Source organism: Podarcis pityusensis (genome assembly GCF_964106645.2).
Source record: "Podarcis pityusensis genome assembly, chromosome: 1".
Classification (NCBI taxonomy): Eukaryota; Metazoa; Chordata; class Lepidosauria; order Squamata; family Lacertidae; genus Podarcis; species Podarcis pityusensis.
The window spans coordinates 8,226,156-8,252,824 of NC_138028.1; the positions used below are offsets into that span (position 1 = coordinate 8,226,156).

Here is a 26,669-nt window from a genome sequence, read left to right on the forward strand (position 1 = left end):
AGCAAGCGCAGCAAATAGCAGTTGTTTGGGAAGGTGCAATATTAAAAGAGCAACAGTTCTGTTTCAGTGCAATTATTAGCAACCCAGTGTAGCCTGAAAATGGGGGCAGAGGGAATCAGTAACATATATGTTTCTCCTTGGTTATTACAAGGTGGTTTTTTGTTTTTAGTTTTTACGGGCTGAATGATGCCAAGTGCATCTCACTTTCATTAGGCTGCCGCCCTGCACAATGCATATATTTGAAGATCCTCTCTTCTGACACTGCAAAAGCAATAAAGCTGCCGGCTGCAGAGCTGTGTGCATAGAGCCATCTCGGTGGAACTGAATTTATGAGTCATTTCTGTAGCGCTTGCAGCGTTCTTCCGCCGTGCTTTGACCCGCTATTCCTGAAGAGCGCCTTCCTTTTTCTTCTCCCTCCAGTCGGATGGATGCAAAGTGTTTTGCCCCCGAACCATCCGCTAATGAGAAATGGGACGAGGGCTGGCATCCATCTTCTGTGGCATTTCAAGCTAATGGCGCAATTAAAGGCCACTTTCCGCTTACGATAGTATAGTTTGCTAAGAAATGGGTCCCTGGTTCCAAGGGTTTGCAAGCTGAGACTCAGAGCGTGGGAGACGGTGGGAAGCTTGGCAGACTTCTGTTTGAGACATCTCGGTGGCCCCTGCAATAATAAGATGCTGGACCTGAAGGGCCCAGTGGCCCGATCCCCCCAAAATCTATTTTATTATCTTAATCATCACACAGATAACTTCTGCATGGTGGTTCTCTGATACTGAAAACAGGCCTCTCTAAATATGGAGATGCTGTGTAAACTTGCAATATAAAACCATCCATGGTTTTGTTTTCCTGCAGTGATTACTCAGCCGCACAAGTTGTTAAAGTAATCCCCTGGGTATTGGGACAAAATCCAAACTTATTTTGGTGGTTTGAAAAACTCTTTGTAACCCAAACTCGTTTACCCTCCTATAATCTCGTATAATGGGCTTAACAATAACTAACATTCTGTTTCGTCCCAGTTCTGTAAAGGATATTTACCTAACCTTGGAAATGTTGGCATATCTCAGCAAAGTTCAGCGTTGGGGGGGTTGGAAAGCTGCCAAGACCCATATACAGAGAAAATCTAAGATGGCAGCTCATTCCTAAGAGCCAGCTCTTCCAGGACGCTACAGTATTTGGCTTGGAGAGAGGTGCATTTATGCAGCTCCTGTTTGTTTCAGTGGGACTTGCACAAGAGGACTTCCCAGTGGGATCATGCCCACTGAAAGCGGACAGAGCCATATGAGTTTTCTGCCTTGGATAGGAAAATGTCTTGCGCTGCCCGCAATTCAGGTGCACCCCAGATGGGGCCAGCGCAAGTGGGCATATCATGTTTGTGAGCTGTGAGCAGCTTTCGTATCTAGTGGACCAGAGAAACTGCTCATCTGGTCTCCATACTCATCCGTCCAGAGCCGCCAAGGTCAGCAAGACCTTGGTTTATCTGCCAGATTGAAAACCAAATGTACAAAGATTAGGGCTGCCAAGGATTAATCTTCTCTAGCTGGCCCATTGCTGAAATATACTCGGAGTCGAGAGTGGATTTCATGCTCTTTATTCAGCCCATAGTGGTAAGGAGGAATGGAAGTTCCCCCAGAGTGTCTGCCTTATATACATTATTTACACAATGGGCCCCACGTGATTGGCTAATTCTGGGATTCTCCTGCAGGCCAATCAGGTTGCGGATTCCCTTCCACCTGGAGCTGGATTGGGTGGCTCCTGTGGACCAATCAGACTGCTGCATTCTGGATCCTATTGTTCTAGGACCAATCAGACTGCTTCATTCTGGATCCTGTTGTTCTAGGACCAATCAGACTGCTGCATTCTGGATCCTATTGTTCTAGGACCAATCAGACTGCTGCATTTTGGATCCTATTGTTCTAGGACCAATCAGACTGCTGCATTCTGGATCCTATTGTTCTAGGACCAATCAGACTGCTGCATTTTGGATCCTATTCAACTCAGTACATAACAGTTTCCTTTCCTTTCTAATACTCTGAAAGCGCAGTGAGGGGGCAGTGTTCGTGCCTTAACCATTGCCTGCATTCTGAAAACCTCTGCCGCTTCCTTTCCCGTACGAACCTCGTGACCTGGCTCTAGTCAACAGGCTCCAGGTCACTGAGGAGAATGCAGAGTGCTTCCTAAAGATGGCAAACCTCCCGTCTGGCCACAGGGCGGGGGGCGTTGGTAGCCAAGCAAAAAGGGGGCCAGGTGATCTGTGACGTGTGTCAACTCTGGTCCCCCTGCGCTCCGCACCAAAGGAGAGCGTGTTCCTCCTCTCAGAATCCTCAGGGACACAGGAGCAGGGGATTCTGGTTGCCACTCTCATTCAGGCCACGGCAAAATTGGATGCGGCTTGCAGTCTTGGCAGGCTCCGCCTGAAGTGAGATGAACCATGGAGTCCCCTTGGGGCGGCAGAGGGGACCGTGGCAGGTTGCCTAAGGGTCTCACATGGTGGTTTCAGCACGTAGCTACACGATGGAGTCGGTTGCCTTTTGAAGCGGTGGCAGCTGCCAACTTTTAAGACAGCTTTTGCAGGGGATTAGGCAGATGAGGCCACTGGCCATGATGGCTGCGTGCTACTTCCATGGCGCTTCTACGTGATGCTCGCCATTCTGGTATCACTTCAGGCAGCAGCAACCTCCCTGCCCTCGTAGCCTAAGAACCAACCCAGCATCCAGCACGAACACCATGAAATAATGAATCCGCAGCCACCTTGGGCCATCTCTCTTGGCGTTGACAAGCCCCCGGGCGATGGAATAATTGCTTGTTCCCTTCCATGTGCGGGGTCCATTCTCCGCCCCGCGTTGGTGCAAATATGCATGACCGGTGAAATGAAACGGCGTCTTCCTAACAAGCAGCCTTGCCTTGCCTTGCCTGTTGCCTGTCTCTGCCTCTGCATGTCTGTCTGATATGGTGCACCCCTTCTGCTAATCTCCGTTTACTTTGCCATGTCTCCTGGTCTGCATTATCGGGACCGCAGCTGGTCTATCCAGAGAGCTGTGGGGGCTTGTTGGCTTCTTGTTTCGTTTTGCAAAGTGGGGGGTTGAGAAGAAGGGGGTGAAAAAGAGCACCGCTGAATTATATAAATATACCCTTTCCCAACTGCACTGTTGACTCTTCTCTCTTGTTTTGTGGTTGTTCCTTTTGTTTGTTTATTTTTTGCTGTGACCACTGAACTGCTCGCTTTTTTCCCGCCTGTCCCATGCTTCTGCTCTGGCTGTAGGACTTCTTTGTGAACAATAACTCCAGACAGGTAAGTGTGCTTCTGGGCCCCCACCCAAAAAAACACCCCACCTTCCGTTGAACGAGTGAGTTCCAATGAATTCCCTTGAGCGATAAAACGCTGGACTCCCAAATTTTATTGGTTTTATTTCAAAGGGACAGAAGCTTAGGTGAGGTTGGTGCGCTCTGGTGCTTTGAAGTAAAAAAAAAAACCCTATACCCTGTTTGCATCTGCTTGCAAGGAGGCTGTTAATGTAGCCTTGGGTGTATTTTAAATTCATTAAAATAACTTCCTTGTCTCAGAGCTGCAGTAGCTGGAGAGGAATGGATCTATCTCTTTTTCAGCAGATCCAGCACAGCTGAATTTGGGCTTTTCCTTCATGGTCAGTAGTTGTTGGCAGAGCAGCTAAATTGCAGCTCAGAAGCCAAATCATGTGCAATGCCGACTCATTTCTTGAAATTAAAACAATGTCCGAACACTTGTTAAAACATTCAGAATCTTTTACTTGCAGAACATACAGCTGACGAAGAATATATGCAAAGTATTTGCATTCACATGCTTATCCAAGCACGGGCTTAGTTTTTCTTAGTTGAAGTTTACAGCTTCTTCCTTAAACTTTCAAACAAACTCTGTCTTTCTCTCTTTCCACTCATGATCCAGCCGGGCCATGCAGCTCCTTCTGAGAGGTCTCCACTTTCTCACTCCAGCAGACTTCTTCTTATTGCTTCTTTGGGAGAATATCAACTTTCGTGCTTCTTTCTGTCACATGCATTCACACAGAAACATTAGCACGCCTCTCCTCTATTGCTTTGAGAGAGAAAGGACTCAGCTATACAGCTGCAAATATAACGTTTTAAGTGTGCTTTAAGTGCATTATAGAAATGTGGCACTAGATGGCGCCAATGAGCTAATGGCAAATCCCATATACGGTATATTTTACAACTTTTAAAAAAAAGCATTTTCGCAGAGTTTTTTATATCTGTGTAGATTCAGCCAGAGTTATCTAACACTGTCTCTTCCTCAGTGTTCACGGAGATGTGGCCATTGCAGTCAAGTCACTTACACACAAAAAACAAAATCAAGACTGTAATAAGATACCTCCCATGCGACCAGATTTAACCAATTGCACGAGGGTTATTGGGGAGCATTCCGGAATTAAACACAATAATGCATTTAAGCATTCCCAGGTTCAGTAAATTAAATGACTGTGCTTAACAGCAGTGACTTATTCCTTATTCACAAGAGACTAGGGCCCTGCAGGACCTGACATCTTTCCGCAGGGCCTGCAAGACAGAGCTGTTCCACCAGGCCTTTGATCAGGGCGCAGCCTGACCGCCTCCTCTGGCAATCTGCACAGAATGTTGCTTAATGGTTGCCATTAATTTGATTTTAATCAATTTTATAATGAATGTTTTTAGAATGTTGGATTGTTTTGATTGTTGTTAGCCGCCCTGAGCCCAGCTTCGGCTGGGGAGGGCGGGATATAAATAAAAATTTATTATTATTATTATTATTTATTATTATTCTCTAATCCTTACATGTGTGTTTCGCACTCGGCCTATGCTGTGTCTTGTGGCAGAGAGGCCGCAGGTCACTCAAGCGCTGGAAAGTGTGTGCATATGTGTTGGTAGAACGAATCTCTCTCTATTTTATGTTACTTGTTTGTATTTATGTGCAAGGTTACTGGACTTCGCTTCATCTTGTGCAGCAATCCCAGGGCATTTCCCCATATTTGCGCATTTCGAGGTATAACATCCAAGGTTTAAGACAGCTGTTGTCATTTCAACGAGCCACTGATGTCTCAGAGAGCCCCTTGTGTACTTCCCGAACCAATCTCGCACTTGCATTGCTCAGCTTTTGGGACTGTGGGTGAAAAATCCTAAATGTTTCTGCCTGCAGCCCAATGTTTTGTTGGTTGTCTTTTGAATTGAGGTTTCATTTCCCCACCCTAAGTCCTCTAGATCTGTCCCCAAAGTATTCTATGGTAGGGTACCATTGCTGGGCCCAGCGCAAAAATAGAGTACATTCTTGGCAGCAAGAAATCCCAGGTTCAATCCCACCCCCAGGGACCTAGAATCATAGAATTGTAGAGTTGGAAGGGACCCCTGAGGGCCATCTAGCCCAACCCCCTGCTGCTAGTCAGAGTAGACAGTATTGGAGGAGGAGGAGAAGTGTTATTGATGGCAATGATTCAGTTTATATCCCGTCCTTCCTCCCAGAGGAGCCCAGGACAGCAAGCACATCAAAAATAAGATAAATAAATAGATATTTCTCTTAGTGATTTCAGGATGTGCTTTCCAGCCATCAAATTCAGTTTTTAGATTCCTTCCAAAAGTCAATAAGGAGGGAGACAGAGAGAACACACCAGGGAGCGCATTCCACAAATTGGGAGCCATCCCTGAAAAGGCTCTGTCAAGTGGGGGGTCAACACCAAGTAGGCAGCGCCCAGTAATGGCACAACCACCAATACTTCATCTGCCGACTGTGGGATCCAAGCTGGTTGGTGTTAGCTGAGGTGCTCTTTTAGGTTCCAGTGCTCTGACTTTGTATAAAATAGGTTTGTATGCGATGGTTCCCTTTTGAACACGAAGCGTCTGTATATTGAATCGTGATATTGCTCTTCCTAGGCCAATATTGTCTACTCTGGCTGGCAGCATCTCTCCATAGTCTCAGGCAGGAATCTTTCCAATCCCAGTTTGTCTGGCGATGCCAAGGATTTAAACCTCTGGCACTGACTTGGGGCTGTAAGGTAAAAGGTAAATGACCCCTGGACGGTTAAGTCCAGTCAAAGACGACTATGGGGTTGCGGCACTCATCTTGCTTTCAGGCCAAGGGAGCTGGCATTTGTCCACAGACAGCTTTCTGTGTCATGTGGCCAGCAGGACTAAACCGCTTTTGGCGCAAAGGAACATCGTGACAGAAGCCACAGCACACCGAAACGTTGTTTACCTTCCCACCGCAGTGGTACCTAATTATCTACTCGTGCTGGTATGCTTTCGAACTGCTAGGTTGGCAGAAGCTGGGACAGAGCAACGGGAGCTCACCCTGTTGCGGGGATTTGAACTGCCGACCTTCTGTTCAGCAAGCCCAAGAGGCTCAGTGGTTTAGACCACAGTGCCACCCCTTCAAAAAACGAAACGGGGCTTTGAAACTCCTGAACGGAGCTCTGCAATCTTCCCAGCTGCTAGGCAAACAGTTCCAAATAGAATATCGTAATTTGTGTGCGCGAGGAAAGCCTTTACATGATCCCCACTGTCCGCACACTTGCGGGTTCTTAAATCTTTCCATCTGGATAAATATTTATACACTTGTAACCAATAGCTCTCCCCCCCCCCTTTCTTTTCCCAAAAGAACATTCCGGTTTATGAAACAGCTGATTGTATTTCAGTTGCAGGCTCCGGGTTTTTCTCGTCCGCCGCAGTAAAGGTTCTTGATTGATGTTCGGGATGCTGGCATGCGCCGGAAGTTCTGAAACGTCGATGTGTGCATCTGCTTATTAATGGATTCTTTTCATGCTTCCTGCAGAAAGAAGACTCTTTGGACGACACCCTCAGTTCGCGGCATAAAGTCAAGGAGCTTTCGGTTATAGACGGGCGGAGGGCTCAGAACTGCAATATTCTCCTCTCCAGGTACCTCTGCCATTCTTTTCCCTTTGGAACCTCCCTGCCTTAAGGTGGAGCAAATCTTGCAACTATCTCAGCTGAATGGTTTTCTGTAGCTGGAACCGTAATTGCGTAAAACAATACAGCAATTGCTCACAACAGTAATTTGTTTTAGCGCATGGACAGTGCAATAGCTCCTTTGAGTCCAAAGGGAGAAATTTGGCCAATCTCGTTCCAAATTTTGGAGCAATCCAATCAGGTTTTCTCTGATCCGCTGGTTTTCAGCTGGTGGGTTGCAGGAGAAGCACTACTACCATAGAAAAAGATTATTTTAAAAAATAAAATAAGGAATGAGTCCCAAATGCATGTTTGGGTTAAAGTTTATTCTCTGAAATGGTTGAAGACCATTGCATCTGATCCACCCAGGTGCTGGAAGCTTCAGAGTTGCTTCTGTGCAGATAACTCAGTTGGTAGAGCACAAGACTCTTAACCTCGGGGCTGTGGGTTCAAGACCCACGTTGGACAAAAAGGTTCCTTCTTTTCAAGGGGTTAGACTTCCAACACCAGAATGCTATGATTTTCTGTTGCAGGGCAACTGCAGCAATTGCAAACTTGAGAGTTTGCAGCTTGTTATTCATCATGGTCATGCCACTGAAAAAATAATATTGTTTATGGATCTCTTCCCATGAGACATCCTGAAGTGATTTACGGTGTTATAATAAAAAAAAAAACACATACAAGCAGTCAGCTGTTTGAAACAGATATAGCAGTTGCATATATCAGGAGTTCCTAAGCTGGAGTCTGTAGACCGCTGGTCATCTGCGAGCTTCGTTCAGGAGGTCTGTGGCATGTCTGTAAAACTGCAATGAAAAGCCATACAGCGTCTAGCAAAGCACATTATGAAGGACAGAACAATTATTAAGTGGTCCGCCAAGACTCTCAGCACTTTTCAAGGGGTCTGTAGGTGGAGTAGAGAGATGGGAAGCTATTAGCGTATATAAAAACATTTTTTTAAAAAAACCTACCCAGAGAGAGAGAGATTGAAACAACAGCAGACACAAAATAAATTCAGATCCAATGGAGGTACCAGTTTGGATGAAGATCTCCACTTAAAAGTCTTGTTGAAAGAAGAATGCCTTTGAAGGACATATCCCTGCAAACACAATACAACTATAGAAAATAATGCCAGATGTACATTCCCTGTCTCATTGCTAATTATAACCACGCATGTACATCATTTCAGTTTATCTTATGATAAGCTGAATCGCCTGAATTGCTGATTGCTGGCAAGTGGGGAGAGTTCTCCTGTGTTCGAATCCTGCTCGAAGGTTTCCCAATGGCATCTGGTTGGCCTCTTCGAGGGCAGGAAGCAGGACGAGATGGGCCATTGTTCTGATCCAACAGGCTCATCTTACGTACTTCCATCTGTACCTCTACTGCAGCTGCCTTGATGCCTTGCACAGAATCACACCATCGGTCCATTCAACTTAATGGTGTCGACACTGGCTGGCAGCAGCTCTCTGGGGATTCAGGAAGGGGGTCTATCCCAAGTAGCTGGAAATGCCAGGGGTTGAAATTTGGACCTTCTGCGTTTAAAGCAGATACTCTACCACCCAACTACCAAATGAATTCTCGTTTAACTCTGGTAACCTACTTTTATAGCCAGTGCCTTGGGGGTAGGTCTGCAGCTTTGTGGTTATAAATGCAGCCCTTGCCTCTTGGGACAGACACAAAAAGCACATGAAGGAGATTTGATATCCCGCTTTATCACTCCCCTAAGGAGTCTCAAAGCGGCTAACAATCGCCTTTCCCTTCCTCCCCCACAACAAACACTCTGTGAAGTGAGTGGGGCTGAGAGACTTCAGAAAAGTGTGACGGGCCCAAGGTCACCCAACAGCTGCATGTGGAGGAGTGGAGACGCGAACCCGGTTCACCAGATTACGAGACTACCGCTCTTAACCACTACACCACACTGGCTCTCACGAGTGGCATAGTCATCATCACAAACTTTATTATAGTAGCCAAAGGCCATCCAACAACAGTCGCTACATAGGCAATAAAACTACCGTCCCAATTGGGTTTTTGCTAACTGGTCTACTAAAATTCTTCACTACATAGGAGAAGAGGTAATTCTCACAACAAAATTTAATCTCTTAGTGAGTAGCATAGTAGACTAAGGTTACCAGAACGTCCCCGTTTCCCGGGTACAGTCCCCAGATGTACAAATTAGTCCCTTGACAAAATCCATCTATTTAATGTTGTTGTTTAGTTGTTTAGTCATGTCCGCCTCTTCATGACCCCATGGACCAGAGCACGCCAGGCACTCCTGTCTTCCACTGCCTCCCACAGTTTGGTCAGACTCATGCTGGTAGCTTCCAGAACACTGTCCAACCATCTCGTCCTCTGTCATCCCCTTCTCCTTGTGCCCTCCATCTTTCCCAACATCAGGGTCTTTTCCAGGGAGTCTTCTCTTCTCATGAGGTGGCCAAAGTCTTGGAGCCTCAGCTTCACGATCTGTCCTTCCTATCTATTTAATAGGAAGTTGAAAAATGTCCCCAGATTCATTGAAAAAAAATCTGGTCACCTTATAGTAGACAGGGAGCTGGGTATATTTCCTTCAGTTTTGAGCTAACTGGGTGGTCCTACGCCATTGGCTCCCTCTAAGCCTCGCCTGCCTGGGTGGGGGGTTGTCCTTGAGGATGACCTTGACCTCTGGATGCTCTTGCGGTCAACAAAACAGTCCTGCAGTTCTTTTGCCTGGGAGGCTGTGAGCCACATTTCGCAGCTTTAGGATTCCAGTGCCATTATTTGCTGCATTTCTCCTCGCACTGTGGAGCTGAAGGAGGACCTCTGCATGCAAGCAGTCTCCTTATTTATCCTAGACATTCATAAAGCAAACCAGATATTGTCTGGCATGCAGCAAAGAGAGAGGTTCTGTCTTGCGAGATATTTTATCTCTCTTGCTCTGGGGAAAATGATTGCACGGTGAGGTCATGTTAGATTTCGTCTCGTGCAGGCGAGTATTTTTGCCGTTCCGATTTTCTCCCAGTGCCCCCTTCCTGCAAGCGCCGCATGGCCATCTAATGGCTTCTGCGTCCGGGGGCTTAAATTGTCCTGGACCGGGCTAGATATACCTGTTCCTTGCATCCAGGACAGGTGTGCTTCTGTAAGCATCCCTGCCCTGTTAGGTTTCATTAGGAGGCCAGTGGGGGAACTGATATAGAAACATAGGAAGTTACCTTGTGGTCCATCTAACTCAGTGCTGCCTGCAATTACTGGTAGCAGCAGGTTTTCAGGTAAAGGTCTCTCCCAGTCGTACCTGGCGATGCTGAAGATTGAACCCCACGGCCCTTCCGCTTGCAAGGCAGAGGCTCTGCCACTGAGCTATGAAATGGAGAATCTGTCACCATTTCACCTTTAGTCTATGCCTAGTAGATGCCCCCTTTCCATCTTTCTCTCTTGCATACTAAATCATTCCCTCCCACTGCTCCAAAGCTGCCATGCAGAATCATAGAACTGTCGATTTGGAAGGGACCTGAGAATCATTTAGTCCAGTGTTTCCCAAACTTAGGTCTCCTGCTGCTTTTGAACTACAGTTCCCAATGTACTCTTTTTCTGAATTTTATTTATATTCTTTTCATTATTACAATTTCCAAAACCACAGTCACATTAAAATCAACATTTCCCCTCATTCATATCTTACTTTATAATAAAACAGCCATTAGCGACCTTCCTTCTTCCCCTTCCCTGGTTCCTTTGATTTTCCCACCATTCCTGCATATTCTTATATATGCATTTAGTTCTCTTTTCCCTTTAATCTTCCTTTTTTTATATATTACGCTGTTGCTGAATTTACCTTAATCCTGCTAACGTTTTCACGTGATTACAATTATTTGCCAAATACTCCACAAAGTTTTTCCATTCCTCTTTATATACAGTGGTACCTCTGGATACGCACACCTCTGGTTGCGTATCCTTCAGGATGCTAACGTGGCAAACCCAGAAGTATTTTTCTGGGTTTCACCACACGCGCATGCGCACAAGCGCTCTACTGAACCCAGGACCTTCTGCATGGTACAGTAGGTGCCAACTAGGTCAGTTCACATCCACAGCCCTTTACCTAAGAAGGAAGTTAAGATGACAGTCCTCATGTTTTGGAACAAAGGGCTGATCGAAATGAAAACACAGGAAGCACCTGAGTCAGTCCATTGATCCATCAAGCTTAGTATTACCGACACTGGCTGGCAGCAGATCTCCAGGGTTTCAAACAGCGGGCATTCCCAGGAGATGCACGGGATTAAATCCATCACGTTCTGCATACCAGGCAAGTTCTCTACCACTGAGCCTTCCCCGGTGAAGTAAATTTCTCTTCCATCTCCCCAATGGCAGCACCCCACGACCCATAAAAACGGATTTTGGAGAAGCCCAAAACAGGGCAGAAGAAGCCATGCCAGGCTCAGGGATCACCCAGTTCCCTGGACCCTGACACAACCTTGACCTTCACCATGTCTCCACTGCTGGTCGTCCGTTTAGGAGTCCAGGCACTTTCTACTTCCTCCTCCTTGTTTTTAAAACTCTCATTCGATGTATGATTCTTTCCAAACCCCTGGACTGAATCCCCCCCCCCAAAAAAATTTAAGGTGCCCATGCAACTCTGATTTCTTGGGTTTGCTAACACGTTTCTGCCTTGGTGTTGCTCCTCTACAAGCAGCTAAAAGGAGCCTGGATGAGGCCAAAGGGGGAAGATAGTCCCTTATGGGAAGCCCCTGCATGTTTGTTTTTCACCCCCTTTTCCCAAGCTGCCACATCCCATTGAGAAAGTTCGGGGCTTAAATCCTCGCGGCGGCCGACACCGTGACCCAGTTCCACCCGCTGCCCGTCTGCGCCCAGCAGCTGTTGCCAACAAAAGATAATTATTGTGTGTTTGGGCTGGGGGGCTTCCTCCTCCTCCTCCCTCCCTCCCTCAGTTATCAGCTTATAGCTTTTTTTGGCTGGCCTCTTTCCCATGATATTGTCGGAGCTGAGGCTGTTCTATTTTGGCACTGGGAGACGTCTGCTTCCCCCACCGGTGCTCGAAAAACCTCTCAGGGCACTTTTGTGCAGAGGTTTTCTGTTTTCCTGGACGCACAGAGCTGGTTTTGAGCCTATCCTGTACCTCAAAATCCCCACGAAGGTCTAACACAGCTGATTCCTTTTGCTAGTCCACACAGCAGACAGGCGCCACCAGGGCCCACACCCAGGAGAGATGTACAAAACCTCTCCAGAAATGTGCAGTTCCATCACTGTTATCAAATCGAATTCCTATCCTACCCCTTCCCCTAATGTTGTGCCCCTTCCCCTAAAGCAATGTTTCCGAAACTTGGCCCTCCAGCTGTTTTCGGACTACAACTCCCATCTTCCCTAGCTAGCAGGACCAGTGGTCAGGGATGATGGGAATTGTAGTCCAAAAACAGCTGGAGACCCAAGTTTCGGAAACCTTGCCCTACAGCTTCCTGTATTCCAGCAAACTTCTTATTCTTGTCATCACTTAGCATGCAAAGATTCCTTCCGTTGTCTCCTTTTTTCCTTCCCCCGTCCCTCTTGACTTCCTTTTCAAGGCTGTGATCGTAAGGAGGGTTCAATGAGACAAAAAATAAAACTGGGGGGGGGGGTAAAGGTAAAGGACCCCTGACAGTCAAGTCCAGTCGCAAACAACTCTGGGGTTGCGGCGCTCATCTCACTTTACTGGCTGACGGAGCCGACGTTTGTCCGCAGACAGTTTTTCCGGGTCATGTGGCCAGCATGAATAAGCCACTTCTGGCGAACCAGAGCAGTGCATGGAAATTCCATTTACTTTCCCGCCAGAGTGGTACCTATTTATCTATTTGTACTAGCATGCTTTTGAACTGCTAGGTTGGCAGGAGCAGGGACCGAGCATCGGGAGCTCACCCCGTCGCGGGGATTCAAACCGCCGACCTTCTGATCGGCAAGCCCAAGAGGCTCAGTAGTTTAGACCACAGCGCCACCCGCGTCCCTTCTAAAACCAGAAAAAGTGCATCCTTTAAAAAAGAGATTCCCCTCCCCCCAATTTACCCTAAACATATGTACAAAATAACATAACCATACAAACAATATGGGAGCCATGCATAGAGCATATGCCGTATAAAAACACAGAGATGCCGTTACATATAGTAAAGGGTGTTTTTTAAAAAATAAAAGATATTAACATTCTATAGCCTTTTAAAGGTGTCTGTGGGAGGGGGGTTATTGGTATGTTTTGCTTTTGCCATTATTAGGCATTTTGTGTTCTCATTTTGTGTTTTTGTGTTGTCAAGCGACATGTGATCTCCTGATGAAGGGCAGTATACAAAATTATTTATTATCATTATTATTATTAATAATAATAGAGTTTATATACCGCCCTATACCCAGAGGTCTGTTAACAATAGTACCAGATGATGTAATGATGATGATGATGATGATGATGATGATGTTTCCACTCTGGGCAACTTTGAACATATATAAGAACAAAATAAAGCATTAAATATTTAAAACTTCCCTATACAGGGCTGCCTTCATGTGCTTTCTAAAGGTTCTGTAGTTACTCATCTCCTTGACAACCCAGTCAGATGGGCAGGGTACAAATAATAACATTATTATTATTATTATTATTTATTAACAACATCAGACAGGAGGGTGTTCCACAGGGTAGGTGCCACCACCCAAAAGGCCCTCTGCCTGGTTCCCTGTAACATCACTTTTCACAGTGAGGGAACCGCCAGAAGGCCCTCGGAGCTGGATCTCAGTGTCCGGGCTGAACGACCGCAGTGAGGATTGGCCCAGGATTCCTCTCCTACATAACCAGAAAGGCAGACTGTTTACCTGTGTTTTAATCTGTTTTTAGCTTGCCAAAAGTTCTGATATTTTAATTAATGTCTTAGTGTTTTAAATAGCTGTCTTCAGCTGTTTATAGTGGTATTTTTATTCTTTTTGTAAATCGCTTTTGAAGGTTGGGTTTTGCAATCAGTCTGTGTATAAGTTGTACGCAATACATGAATAAAACCATAGCTGGCATGGACAGTTTGGGCGAACACCCTTCTTGCCTTCCGTATACAACTCCTTGTATGAGACTGGGCTTGTCTGGGACCAAAGCTGGAACTGAGCCTCAAGATTTTGGATACTTGTCCGGTCTGCCTGCCTAACAAGGTGTCCCATTGTTGCTTTTCCAGGCTAAAATTGTCCAACGACGAAATCAAACGTGCCATCTTATCAATGGATGAACAAGAGGACCTGCCAAAAGATATGCTAGAACAGGTGAGGGTGCCTGGAGTCACGGAAAAGAGCTGCGGTTTCTGAAAATGAGAATATGTTTAACAAAAAACCTGGGCCCCACTTCTGTGGGTCTTATGTGCCTTTCCTCCTCTGTCAATTGCTGCACAGCCATTATTCCATCCCTCTCACCCAACCCCAACCACATTCTCTATCTTAATATATTTTTTAAAAAATCTAAATTCTACAAATCCCTCCAATTACATTTTTGGGAAGTTGGGAGAATCCTTGTATATGTGCAAACACGTGGGGGTTTTGTGTTTTTAAAGTTACTCACTTCTAAAGTGCAGGTTGGGGCCAGTGCCAAATTTACATATAAGCTAAACAAGTTATAGCTTAAGGCCCCACTCTCTTGGGGGCCCCAAAAAAAATTAAAGGAAAAAACTGGATGTACATTTCCAAAATATAAGATAAAAAACAAAATAAAACCTACATGCAGCAACAGTGTTTTGTGTTGTGTAGGTTCCTATGATGTAAGTCATGGACCCCGCCTGCTAGCCTGCTCCCTCAAATATCACTGGTTTGCTCATTTCTATATATAGGGTGCCTACATTCTGCATGTGCAAATGGCTTTAGATAACTATTAGGTCCATAAATTATCTTATAGCATATATTCAACACAAAAAAAAAGCGGCAATTTGTTGTTGACAAAGGACAGCTGGACATAGAAAGGGCCCCATGACCTTCAGTAGCTTAGGGCCTCATCAAACCTAAATTTGGCCCTGGGTGGGGGCCTCCCCTTCAGGTTAAGTAGGAATGGCCTTCTTTGCAAGCAGCCATTCCATAATTGGTTGACTGGATCCAGATGAGGGCGAGTCTCCTACAAGGTACCCACAGGATGATGGGAGTTGTAGTCCAAATTGTCTGGCAGACACCAGATTGGCAAAGGCCCTGTTAGAGTACCGTGGTCCAGTTTCACAGCTGCCCTTTGTCCGTCCCACTCGAGGAAGATGCTGACCGTACAGGAGAGGGGCGAGTGTGTTTTAAAGTGTTATCTCTCTCCCTAACCCCCCCCCCCACCTTCCCTTTCTCAGCTTCTAAAATTCGTTCCGGAGAAAGCTGACATCGACCTGCTGGAGGAGCACAAGCACGAATTGGACCGAATGGCGAAAGCAGACAGGTTCCTCTTCGAAATGAGCAGGTGATTTTCGGCAGGGAAACGCAGTTGCCCTCTGGGCCGAAAGCGCAGGCCGTGGCAGACTGCGGCCCCTTCTCAGGGCGGTTTGCAAAAACATAACAGGCAATAACTGGAAAAAATAACAATAATTATTGTGAATTGCAATCAGGAGTCGCCAAGATGGTTCCTGTGGATGACATTGCGGCCACTAGGACCTCATATGGCACCCGTGAAAGGTCCCAGGAAATGTCTCCTCAGAAATCCACAACGCACGAGGCACTGTTTGTTCTTCCTGCTCAGTTCCCATTTGCACTGGCTACGCCGCTCCTACACTGAACACCCCCTCCCCTTAAACATTCCCATATTCCATTGGATGCCAAGGCTGGGCACACACTGTCAATGGAAGAGGTGCAAAGCAGTGGCGGAATTTGGGCTCTCAAATTTCAGCAGCTAAAATCTGGAGGCCCCTGCCTCTGGTGCTCCATTCTCTAGCGTGGTTGTGGTGACCCCAGCAGCGTGGTGCCCGGCCTCTGTGCAAAGAGCTTCCGGGCCGAAAAGGTTGGCAATCTCTGCGTTACATAATTAGCAACGCCAGTACATATGACTTAACCCACTGGACTCTTAAAGGTCTGGCAAAAATGGCGGATCTTTATCTAAAAGTGTCCAAGGCAATATAAGGTTGGGTTGATACACACTTTGGTCTCCAGACCTGTAGCCAGTGTAACAACGGAGTCTGGGTGGTGGTTTTAGCTCCTAGGAAAGCTCAGGGATCCGTGCAGTAAACGCCATTGAAAGTCGTGCTTGATCAAGGGCGTGACCAATGGTTGCCTTTGGCAATCCAGACATCAGCAGGCACTGTCATGTTGGAAAAACGCCCTGGGGTGCCCCTTCTGCAGCCCCCGAACTCCGAATGTCCTCCGGTATTCGCAGTTCTGGAAAAGGCATTTCCCTTCTTCTCCAGTGCGCTTCAGCAACATACATCAAATGATACATGCACACTAATCTTCTAGCATAACACAGCAAGAAGCGTGAGACATCGTAGAGCTAATCTATGTATATATTTACACACTATGTACAGACAAAGGAGTCATAGCGTCTTCTCTCTCCAGCTCCGAGAGAAGAACAGGCAGAAGTAAAAGCAAAAGTACAGTACATAGTACATAGAGCGGAAGAGATAAAACTGTCTTCCATTCCCACACTCTTCCCAGACAGGCATGTGATTTACACCAATGTCATCTGCAGCATCGGAGGCATGTAATACTAACATCCTCCCCCCATTTCAGGTAACCGAAACTGCATAGGCTAACACAGCAGTAAGTGAAGTAAACATACAGGTGGTACCCGTTCCACCTTTGGAACTACCTGCAACTGGACTGGTCTCGTGCCTGACCACCTTGCACTTCTGGTTACCTTCCTTCAATGGGACTAGAGCCCTAGCTTTGTTCCTGTCTAAGTAAACAGTGTTGACCCTTGCAGCCTTTGGGAGTGGTTTCATGTCCTTTGAGGACAAACCCTATACCCCCTGCAAGTCCTCAGGTTTCAAAACCAGTTTTGAGCTACTGGCCACAGCTATATATATATATATATATATATATATATATATATATATACACACACACACATATATATATATATATATATATATATATATATACACACACACACATATATATATTATATCAATCCGAGACACAGCCCTTTCCCGCCAGATCTTTTACTAGTTGCCAACTCAAGGTTTGTTCTTTCTGTCTCTTGCAGGATAAACCATTACCAGCAAAGGCTGCAGTCCTTGTATTTTAAAAAGAAGTTTGCTGAGCGAGTTGCTGAAGTTAAGCCTAAAGTGGAAGGTAAGTCTTGTGTTATAGGGGGGATGGGATGCTTTTTAAATCCTTGGGTGTTTCAGCTCGGATCTTCCTAAACAAAGCAAAAAATTCAACTTTTTAAAAAAAAAAAAATTCAACAAAATGATAAGAGATGCAGGGATAAAGATCACATTCCAGTACAATTACTGTTACCCTGCACCCTGAACTCTCCTTCCTTCCATGAACATACAAAAGACTTCTACAGTATATGAAGGATTAAGTTATTTTCTAATGGCAGTGCAAGTCTTATTCCGACACAGTACACACCACTTGCTCAAAGAAAAGTCTTCATGCACAAAATATGGCAGGTGCCTGTTAGCTGTACTTTCCAGATAAAATTGAAGGCATCTTCACTCCAGCAGGCTTTCCCAGCTAGATGAAAGAGTCTGTGCCATGGGTGCCCATTTTGTTTTTTTAAATATCATTTATTCATTCAATTCATATACCGCCATTTATCAAAAGATCCCAGGGTGGTGTACAACATTAAAAATACATTACAGAACATCAATTATAAAAAGCATAACAAAAACATAATGGAAAGTATACTGCATATCTGCTGGTTGTGTTTTGAACTGTTTTCTGCTGTACACCTCCTTGGGGCGACTGTGTGGGATTCATAAATCAACGATAATGACGACGATAATAATATTACTGACGAAATCTTTTCCCCTTTGCAGCAATCCGCACCGCTTCCACAGAGACATTCCAGAGCAAAAGCCTGAAGCAGCTGCTGGAGGTGGTTTTGGCCTTTGGGAACTACATGAACAAAGGCCAGCGGGGAAATGCGTACGGGTTCAAAATCGCCAGCCTCAACAAGATTGCGGACACCAAATCCAGTATTGACAAGTAAGCCCAAGCCGCTTCTGCCTCGAGAGCGTGAGTCCAGTTGCTTTCTGCGAGAATGAGATGCAGGAAGAATCTCTTTTTGTGGGATTGTACTCAGTGCCCACAAGGGGACGCGGGTGGTGCTGTGGGTTAAACCACAGAGCCTGGGACTTGCCGATCAGAAGGTTGGCGGTTTAAATCCCTGCGATGGGGTGAGCTCCTGTTTCTCAGTCCCTGCTCCTGCCAACCTAGCAGTTCGAAAGCACGTCAGAGTGCAAGTAGATAAATAGGTACCACTCCGGCGGGAAGGTAAACGGCGTTTCCGTGCACTGCTCTGGTTCGCCAGAAGCGGCTTAGTCATGCTGGCCACATGACCCGGAAGCTGTACGCCGGCTCCTTAGGCCAATAAAGCGAGATGAGCGCCGCAACCCCAGAGTCGTCCGTGACTGGACCTAATGGTCAGGGGTCCCTTTACCTTTACTCAGTGCCCACAAGGAACAGCTGCAGAAACACTTTTTGAGATTCAGCCCAGGTTTACGTCGAAACCCTTCATGTCACTTAAACTTTGCCTGCTTCTACCTTGCTGCCAAGTGTTCAGGACCTTTATCAGCTAAGGGGTTATCATAACAGAACGGTTGCTTTGCAAATGAATTCTCATCCCACCATTATTATGTCAGGCACCCTCTTTCAAGGCGATGTGTCTGATGTCTGGAGCCCGGCTATTTAGCTGTTTATTAAGTTCATATCCTAAAAGAGTTCAGCATCTAAAAAGTTGTAAAACAATCCAATACCCTGATAGTGAATAATTTCAAGGGTGCCAGGGAAAATTAGAAGACATCTGAAGGCAGCCCTGCATAGGGAAGTTTTTTAATGTTTAATGTTTTATTAAGTTTTTTGAGATGGAAGAAATCTACTGGGCTATTAAGCTGCTCAGAGTGACTGGGGCAACCCAGTCAGATGGGCGGGGTATAAATAATAAAATAGTTGTTATTCTTCGGCCAGCAAATGCTTGGGTAAACAGGAATGCTTTGGATTCTTCCTGAAAATTAATAAAAATACAACACACCATGGAGGACATTCCACAAATCGGGAGCCACCACCAAGAAGGCCGTATCATGGATAAAACTGCGAGTGTGCAGCACCCAGCAGTGGCACTGCTATTTGTTAAGACTGCCTGTCTTGCTGTTGCACCTAGTAAAAGTCTGTTTCCCAGAAGACCTTTCTCTTGCACCCCCGTTTCTGTACTGTGCAGGTGGCTTGCCCTGTGCGACGAGCCCCTTTCCACAGTAACTTTTCAGAATCCTGTTGCTTCCTCCGAAACAATTCTACCCTTCACAAATAGAGGCAATTTTTGCAGCTGAATACAGGAGCCACAAACCTTTGTTGCATCCATATATATCCATCACCCCTTCTTGTGTTGTAGGAACATTACTCTGCTGCATTATCTCATCACCATCGTAGAAAAGAAGTACCCCAAAGTTCTCAACCTGCACGAAGAACTGAAGGATGTCCCCCAGGCTGCCAAAGTAAAGTGAGTGTCGTATGATTGGGTCAACGCCTGGGATTGCGGGAGGCCAACTGTGTTCATGATTTTTAGCACGTTTCTATGGAGAGCTGAGGGACGCGGGTGGCACCGTGGGTTAAACCGCAGAGCCTAGGACTTGTCGATCAGAAGGTCGGCGGTTCGAATCCCCGCGACGGGGTGAGCTCCCATTGCTCAGTCCCTGCTCCTGCCAACCTAGCAGTTCGAAAGAACGTCAAGGTGCAAGTAGATAAATAGGTACCGCTCTGGTGGGAAGGTAAACGGCGTTTCCGTGCGCTGCTCTGGTTCGCTAGAAGCGGCTTAGTCATGCTGGCCACATGACCCGGAAGCTGTATGCCGGCTCCCTCGGCCAGTAAAGCGAGATGAGCGCCGCAACCCCAGAGTCAGCCACGATTGGACCTAATGGTCAGGGGTCCCTTTACCTTTACCTGTGGAGAGCTGAGCCCTAAGCAAAGCACAATGAGGACATTGCTGGGAGGGTTCTCCCCAGGCTGAAGAGGGTTTGGATGAGGCCAAGGTGTCCCTCCACCTAGAAGGAGGGCCTGTTGATGGGGGAGCCCCACTGCACCTGCCCAGATAGAAGTGAACACCCAGCAGCAGCTGCCAGAAACATGCACACACCCCAAAGAACCCCACTGGCTTTATTTAGCTGCAAGCCAGGGTGGTTTAATTGTGAGCCAATTAGTGTGCACTCATGTTCAAGAAATCTGTGGTTCCAAAGATAGGGTATTTGGTTTTTAAATCAGATACTTGCTCTCTCTCTCTCTCTCTGCTTTCTTCCTTGCTGGTTTTAATCAGCATGGTTTGAGGGATTTCACCATTAATTGGTATGCGCAGGCAGCCTCGTAAAGGAGTTTGAAGTGAATTAAGGAGAAGCCAACAGGTCTTTATTAGGTTTATAGGGAGGGCCTGCAACAAGTGGAGCAGGAGAGCACAATGATCAACTCTAAAATAAATGCACCTGTAGTTTGCGGGAGTCGAAAGCCAGGCGCCAGTTTGCGAGCTTGATTGTTTGTGCAAAAGGTGAGCGGAGGCAGAAATGTCTGTCTGGGTCCAAGGCCTGCAGGCCTACTTCCTGCAATGCAGGAGATGTTCGGCGCCAGTGCTGCAGATTCAGAATTTCCACCCTGGGTTTAGTGGTGCAACGGGGATCCCGACACACTCCTCGGCTGCAACATGTGTTATTCCACTTGATTCGAAACGTGGCGAGCCAGTCTTGTGGCGTTTGGGGGACATTCTGCTCACTCTGTTGTGGGGGGCCTAGACACCTGCCCCATAGCTCTTGCAATCAGAAGGTTCTTCCTGATGCTGAGTCAGAATCTCCTTCCTTGCGACTTGAAGCCATGGGTTCGAGTCCTAGCCTCCAGAGCAGGACAAGCTTGTTCTCTCTCCCATGTGACAGCCCTTGAGATATTTGAAGATGGATATCCTATCTCCTCTCAGTCTCCTCTTTTGCAGGCTGTGAATGTCATAACCACACAGGCTTGTCAATATGAGAATTTAAATTTTACATAATGCACATTGCTACGGCCACTTTATGGGACACGGGTGGTGCTGTGGGTTAAACCACAGAGCCTAGGGCTTGCCGATCAGAAGGTCGGCGGTTTGAATTCCCGTGACGGGGTGAGCTCCCATTGCTCGGTCCCTGCTCCTGCCAACCTAGCAGTTCGTAAGCACCTCAAAGTGCAAGTAGATAAATAGGCACCGCTCCAGCGGGAAGGTAAACGGCGTTTCCGTGTGCTGCTCTGGTTTGCCAGAAGCGGCTTAGTCATGTACGCTGTACGCTGGCTCCCTCAGCCAATAAAGCGAGATGAGCGCCGCAACCCCAGAGTCGGCCACGACTGGACCTAATGGTCAGGGGTCCCTTTACCTCTACCTTTACGGCCACTTTGAATCTTAACACACATCGCCCAAAATTATTTATTTGTTTGCATGTCAGACAAATGCCTTCTCTAGCATCTTTTTGGCACCCATTGAAGATCTTATCCTTGTTTTCGGCAATCCTTTTAAGTGGAAGTTATTATTCCCAGTTTGCTTTTGCAATGTATTTGAAATTGGATGGATGGACGGACAGATGAGGCAGGCAAACAGATGATCTTTTTGTTGATAAAGTTATGGTTACATACGATCAATTAAAAAACAAGGCAGTCCCTTGTCCCTTGGAAGCTTGAAGTCTAAAAAACAGGGCACAAAAGGAAAGAGGCATGAGGAGGCGAAAGGGGTGGGAGCCAAATTCTGGCACCAGTTTTTAGAGAAGATGGTGATGCAAAGCTTGCTGCAGGCGAGAGCATAACCCAAAAGCAGGAGGAAATGCAAACTATGTATTTTATTTGTTGTTGTTTTTCAATGGGAGACATGCAGCCGGCTTTGGAGATGTGTTTCTGGAAATGTAACTGGCTTCCTTTATTTCTGGCAGCATGACTGAGCTGGAGAAGGAAATTGGCACCTTGCGAAGTGGGCTGAGGGCTGTGGAGACAGTAAGTATTCTTCACCCACTTAATGGTCCCCCTGCTTTTTTTAAGCACCCGTCCTTAAGAGAGGAAGGAGGCGAAGGCGACTGGAGCTGCTTTTATCTCCCTTCCCAGAGGCCGTTCTCCTCCTCCCCCTTCCTGACCTGCAGCTCATTACTGCTCATTATGGTTTTATAGAACTCTTAAGGACCTGAGTCGCTTGCCTTTGTCTCTTTAATTATAAGCATTTTTTTAAAGAAAGTTTGTTTGGGGATAGGCACAGCTGGTGCAGATGTAACCTTCCTGCCAGTTTTTGCCAACCTGGTTCCCTGCATATGTTCTGGATCACAGCTTCCGTTAGAACCCCGGCCAGCTGTGCTGGAGAAGACCTGAATACTGTATGCTTAGAAGTCTTCGCATTTTTAGAAGAGTTTTTGCTGATGGGGCTTAATATTCTTAGACTCAGCCTGACTGATCTTGTTATATGCTGCTGTGGTTGTGTTTGCTTTTGTGTGTGTGTGTGTGTGTGTGTTGTTATTATTATTATTATTATTATTATTATTTGTATGTTCATTTGCTACTGCTCTTTTTGTTCTTTGCAAAGCTATTCTATCTTTTTAAAAGTTTTTTTTAATGTTATATTGATTTTTTAAAAAAAAACAATGTAAATGTAAACTGATTTGATAAAGAAAAGTGGAATACAAATAAATGGGGTCGGGGACTGTGGATAAGAGATAAGGTTGTATGTTGCACACATGAATTCCCTCAGATTTAATCTAGGTCATTATAACTCGCCAGTCATCAGGAAGGTCTATGAGCAGGTCGCAGCAATATAAAATATAGCATGAAAAACAGTTTAACTGTAGAATTGTAGAGTTGGAATGGATCCCAAAAGGCATCTAGTCCACCCCACCCCTACCCCCACCCCACGATGCAGGAATCTCAGCTGAAGCATCCATAACAGGTGGCCACCCAACCTCTGCTTAAAAACCCCCAAGGATGGAGGGTGTGCCCAGCTGATACCTAACTGGGAGGGAGGATAATTCTTGGGTTGGATAGAGCCAAGGGTGACAGCTCAAGGTAGGATATCTGCTTGGCATGCAGAAAGTTCCATCCTGAGCATCTCCAGGTAGGGCTAAGGATGTGTCTGGCTGACTATAAGGCAGCTCTCTGTGTTCCTGTGATCCACACAATAATCCCTATGCCCATGCGGTTGCAGTATTCAACACATGTACCTTAAATGCATGAGATAGTGCCACACGGAAGCAGCTCTCTCATGCTGGGTGAGCATGTGTTGAGCATTGGGTTTCTGCCGTTCAGGTCTTTGTGGATCCCAGCCAACACCTGGGTGGATGACTGCCATGGTTCTTCTCCTTGAACTCCCAATAACCAAAATGAATTTCTTTCTCTCTGTGTGTGTCTCTCTCTCTTCTCTTTCCAAAGGAACTGGCGTACCAGAAATCTCAGCCTCCCCACCCAGAAGACAAGTTCGTTTCCGTCGTCAGCCAGTTCATCACGCTGGCCAGCTTTAGCTTCTCAGATGTGGAAGATCTCCTGGCAGAGGCCAAAGAACTGGTAAGAAAGTGAAACCTCTGGAGTTCCTGGCGCTCCAAACCTCTCTGCTTTGTAGGGATAGGACCTTCATCCTCAGTTCCAGGAGATATAAGAACCTCACCAAAGGCAGTTGCCAACATTGGCAGGGCTACAGTTGCGTCAGTCCAAACAAGCCAAGATCAAGCACATAGAATCAGTCTAAGTCCAAAATGTGACCCGGAAGCGAAGTCATGAAACAATCCAAGTCTGGGACCAGCCGCAAAGAGGAGTAACTAGAATGAGGAGCAAGGACAGAGAGCCACTGGAAGGCTCAAGGAGGCCTTATATTATCTGGCTTACCAGATTTCTTTTCTTCTTCTTTGGCGATCACTCGTAGCCGAGTAAGATTGTCTTCCATAAACACGGTTTTAACTATGAGTCCATAAGTGACTGTGGAGGCCAATTCTGGAACCACACGTCCTTCCACAGTGGGGACATTGGTTTCCAGGCGGGAGTTGATCACGGTGTGGATTTGCCAAGCGTGCCTTCCTCCTAGCACGTTTCTCCCTTGCGTTCTGAGTTCGAGCGTCTTCTTTTTTTTCTTTTTTCTTTAATAAAGTTTTTTATTGATACAACAAGAAAAAAGAAAAAAACCACAAATACCAAATTACACACAAGAATAACCATAGACACATAATTTTCTTAGCAAACAATAAAACATCTATTGGTCTTAACACTAAAGACCCAACCTCCCGTCTATTCCATATTTCAAATTCATATTACTTATTGCCAATACACACTTTTATCATATTTAAACTTATTCTTAATAAATCTAATTTCTTATGTCTACCTTGCAACTATTACTGAAGTTCCTCGAATGCTGCAACAGAATTTAAACTACTATATTTATTTTTCAGATATTCTTTGAAAACCTCCCATTTTGAAACAAATTCCTGTTTTGATTTATTCTTTATTTTTTCTGATAAACCATCCAATTCGAGCGTCTTCAAAGCCCATGACACCTTTGGTAAAGGCTGTTCTCCAGCTGGAGCGCTCACAGGCCAGTGTTTCCCAGTTGTCAGTGTTTATACTACATTTTTTTTAGCAAGAACCATGCCACTACTCTGCGTCCATAGATTCAAGTTATGTTGCTGCACGTCAGCCTGAGCCTTTAGGTGCTGGCATTCTTGAGGACGCTTTTCATCTCCTCCTCTGACTGTTCCAAGCTTCTTAAGGAGGACTTGGGGATCCTCAGCGCTGGTTCCAGGAGACCCTGCCTGCTCATTTGCCCCAAGGTCCTCGGCTTGTGGAGTGTCTGGTTCCTCCTCCAAGGACACAGTGCCTGTCACCAACTCAGGGCTAGGCATGGCAGTCTGTGGTTTGGGTCATGGTTGCATATTCCCATTTTACAGATGGATAACTGAGACTGAGGGAATGTGGCTTGCCTGAGGCAACCCATTGAATGGCTGACTAAGCCGGAACCTTGAACTCCCAAGTTGCGTCGTAGACCTACCATTCCCAGAGTGGTTTAACAACCAATCCCTCTTGTAAGGGTATCAGGGGGTTGCTCGAGAGCAATCAGGCAAATGCCTCTCTGGTCGGCTGTAAAGCCTTGTTATTGGTGCCAAAAAGATCTTCACCTTGCAGAGCACCACTATTCTGTGGCTGGCTCATTCACTGGCAGAATCTGAGAGTGGGCGGTCCTTAAACCTTCCCCAGCAGAGTGGTTTCTTGATGCCCAGTCTGCGCTTCCCCTCTCTGCGCGGAAGCCTACTGCGCAGGGAGGGCGTGGGTAACGGAGGACCTCTCTCCTCCCCGCTTTGCTCAGGCAAGGTGTCCTGGCACTGAAGCTCCTCTCCGCTGGAGGCGTGGTTACTCTCCTCCGCTGAGGAGGTGCTGCTTCCCAAGATCTTTGGGGGCTCTCTGTAATCCATCTGGCTTTTCCCCTCTCGCCCCTGAGCCGATGGCAGTTCCCTGACACCTCTTCACATGGAACTCTGTGAATTGTAGCTGTGTGGCAGGGAAAGGGGTCTCCTAGCAACTCTCAGCACCCTTAACAAACTACAGTTCCCAGAATTCGTTTTTTGGATGTCCACAACTAATTCTCTAATTCTTTTCTTAAAACCATCTAAAGCCAGTGACCCTAAAGGACCACCAAGAAGCCCCTTGGGATCTGTTTGTGTTTCTTTATTTTACAAACCCTTGACATTGCTACACACTTCTTGCATGAGCGTTTGGCTTGCAAATTTTATCTGCTTTGCGTAATTCTGTAGATAACAAAAAACTTTGTGCTTTTGGATGGGCAAAGTTTCGTTTTTGAAAAAGAGGGAGGAGGGGGAACACCTCCTTTCCAAAAGCTTCAATAGCACATTTGGTTCTAATGCTGAAGCATGTGGCAACGATAAATAAAATACAAGCGCAAACCTTCAAAGAGAAGTTGAAAATGCGAGTTTGCCCCTCTCCCTGTTGTGCGTTCGTGTTTTATTATCTCCTCTGCTGCAGTGTTGTGCCCCGTTGGTTTTATTGCTCCTGAGTTAATAATACTAATAATGAAAAAAAGAGGAGGTAGAGGATAAAGGGTATTAATTGAAAGCAGAGGTGTGACTTCCTTGATGTCTTCAGAATGGCAGGAGCTGTTCCGACAGGGGAAGCGGAACAGACCTTTGGAAAGGGAGGTTTGGTGAGGCCTGGGGTCTAACTCTAGCCACCAGAATTCAGATTTGGGGGCAAGGAATGGTGTAATGCGGCAAAGCAGAGCAAGGCCTTGGCTTCTACTCTCCAGATATGTAAGGGATTAAGGACTTGCTTCATGAGCTGAACTGGCCAAAGTCTGACCTAACACTGGTTGTTTGGGACCTGGTGAAATTAGGAAACAAATGTGTTTAGATTTCGGAATTATTTGTATTGCATTGCATTGCACCCTGCCCATCTGACTGGGTTACCCCAGCCACTCTGGGCGGCTTCCAGCATATACATTCTTGACATCTGATGGGAGGGCATTTCATAGGGCGGGTGCCACCACTGAGAAGGCCCTCTGCCTGATTCCCTGTAACCTCACTTCTCGCAGGGAGGGAACCGCCAGAAGGCCCTCAGAGCTGGACCTCAGTGTCTGGGCAGAACGATGGGGGTGGAGACGCTCCTTCAGTTATACTGGGCCAAGGCCGTTTAGG

At 46.3% G+C, this 26,669-nt stretch overlaps 1 protein-coding gene across 2 annotated transcripts in view; it reads left to right on the forward strand.

The window, feature by feature from the left end:
* DAAM1 (dishevelled associated activator of morphogenesis 1) overlaps positions 1–26,669 on the forward strand; it is a 176,550-nt gene that overhangs the window by 143,034 nt on the left and 6,847 nt on the right. The window contains exons 16-24 of one of the 2 annotated variants that reach the window (XM_081015552.1): positions 3,260–3,289; positions 6,785–6,888; positions 14,070–14,154; positions 15,204–15,310; positions 17,045–17,133; positions 17,826–17,994; positions 19,397–19,504; positions 21,933–21,993; positions 23,410–23,541. In XM_081015552.1, the coding sequence (XP_080871678.1) occupies positions 3,260–3,289; positions 6,785–6,888; positions 14,070–14,154; positions 15,204–15,310; positions 17,045–17,133; positions 17,826–17,994; positions 19,397–19,504; positions 21,933–21,993; positions 23,410–23,541 (885 nt within the window). The remainder of the gene's footprint in view (positions 1–3,259; positions 3,290–6,784; positions 6,889–14,069; positions 14,155–15,203; positions 15,311–17,044; positions 17,134–17,825; positions 17,995–19,396; positions 19,505–21,932; positions 21,994–23,409; positions 23,542–26,669) is intronic. The other variant, XM_081015553.1, reaches the window with a different exon arrangement.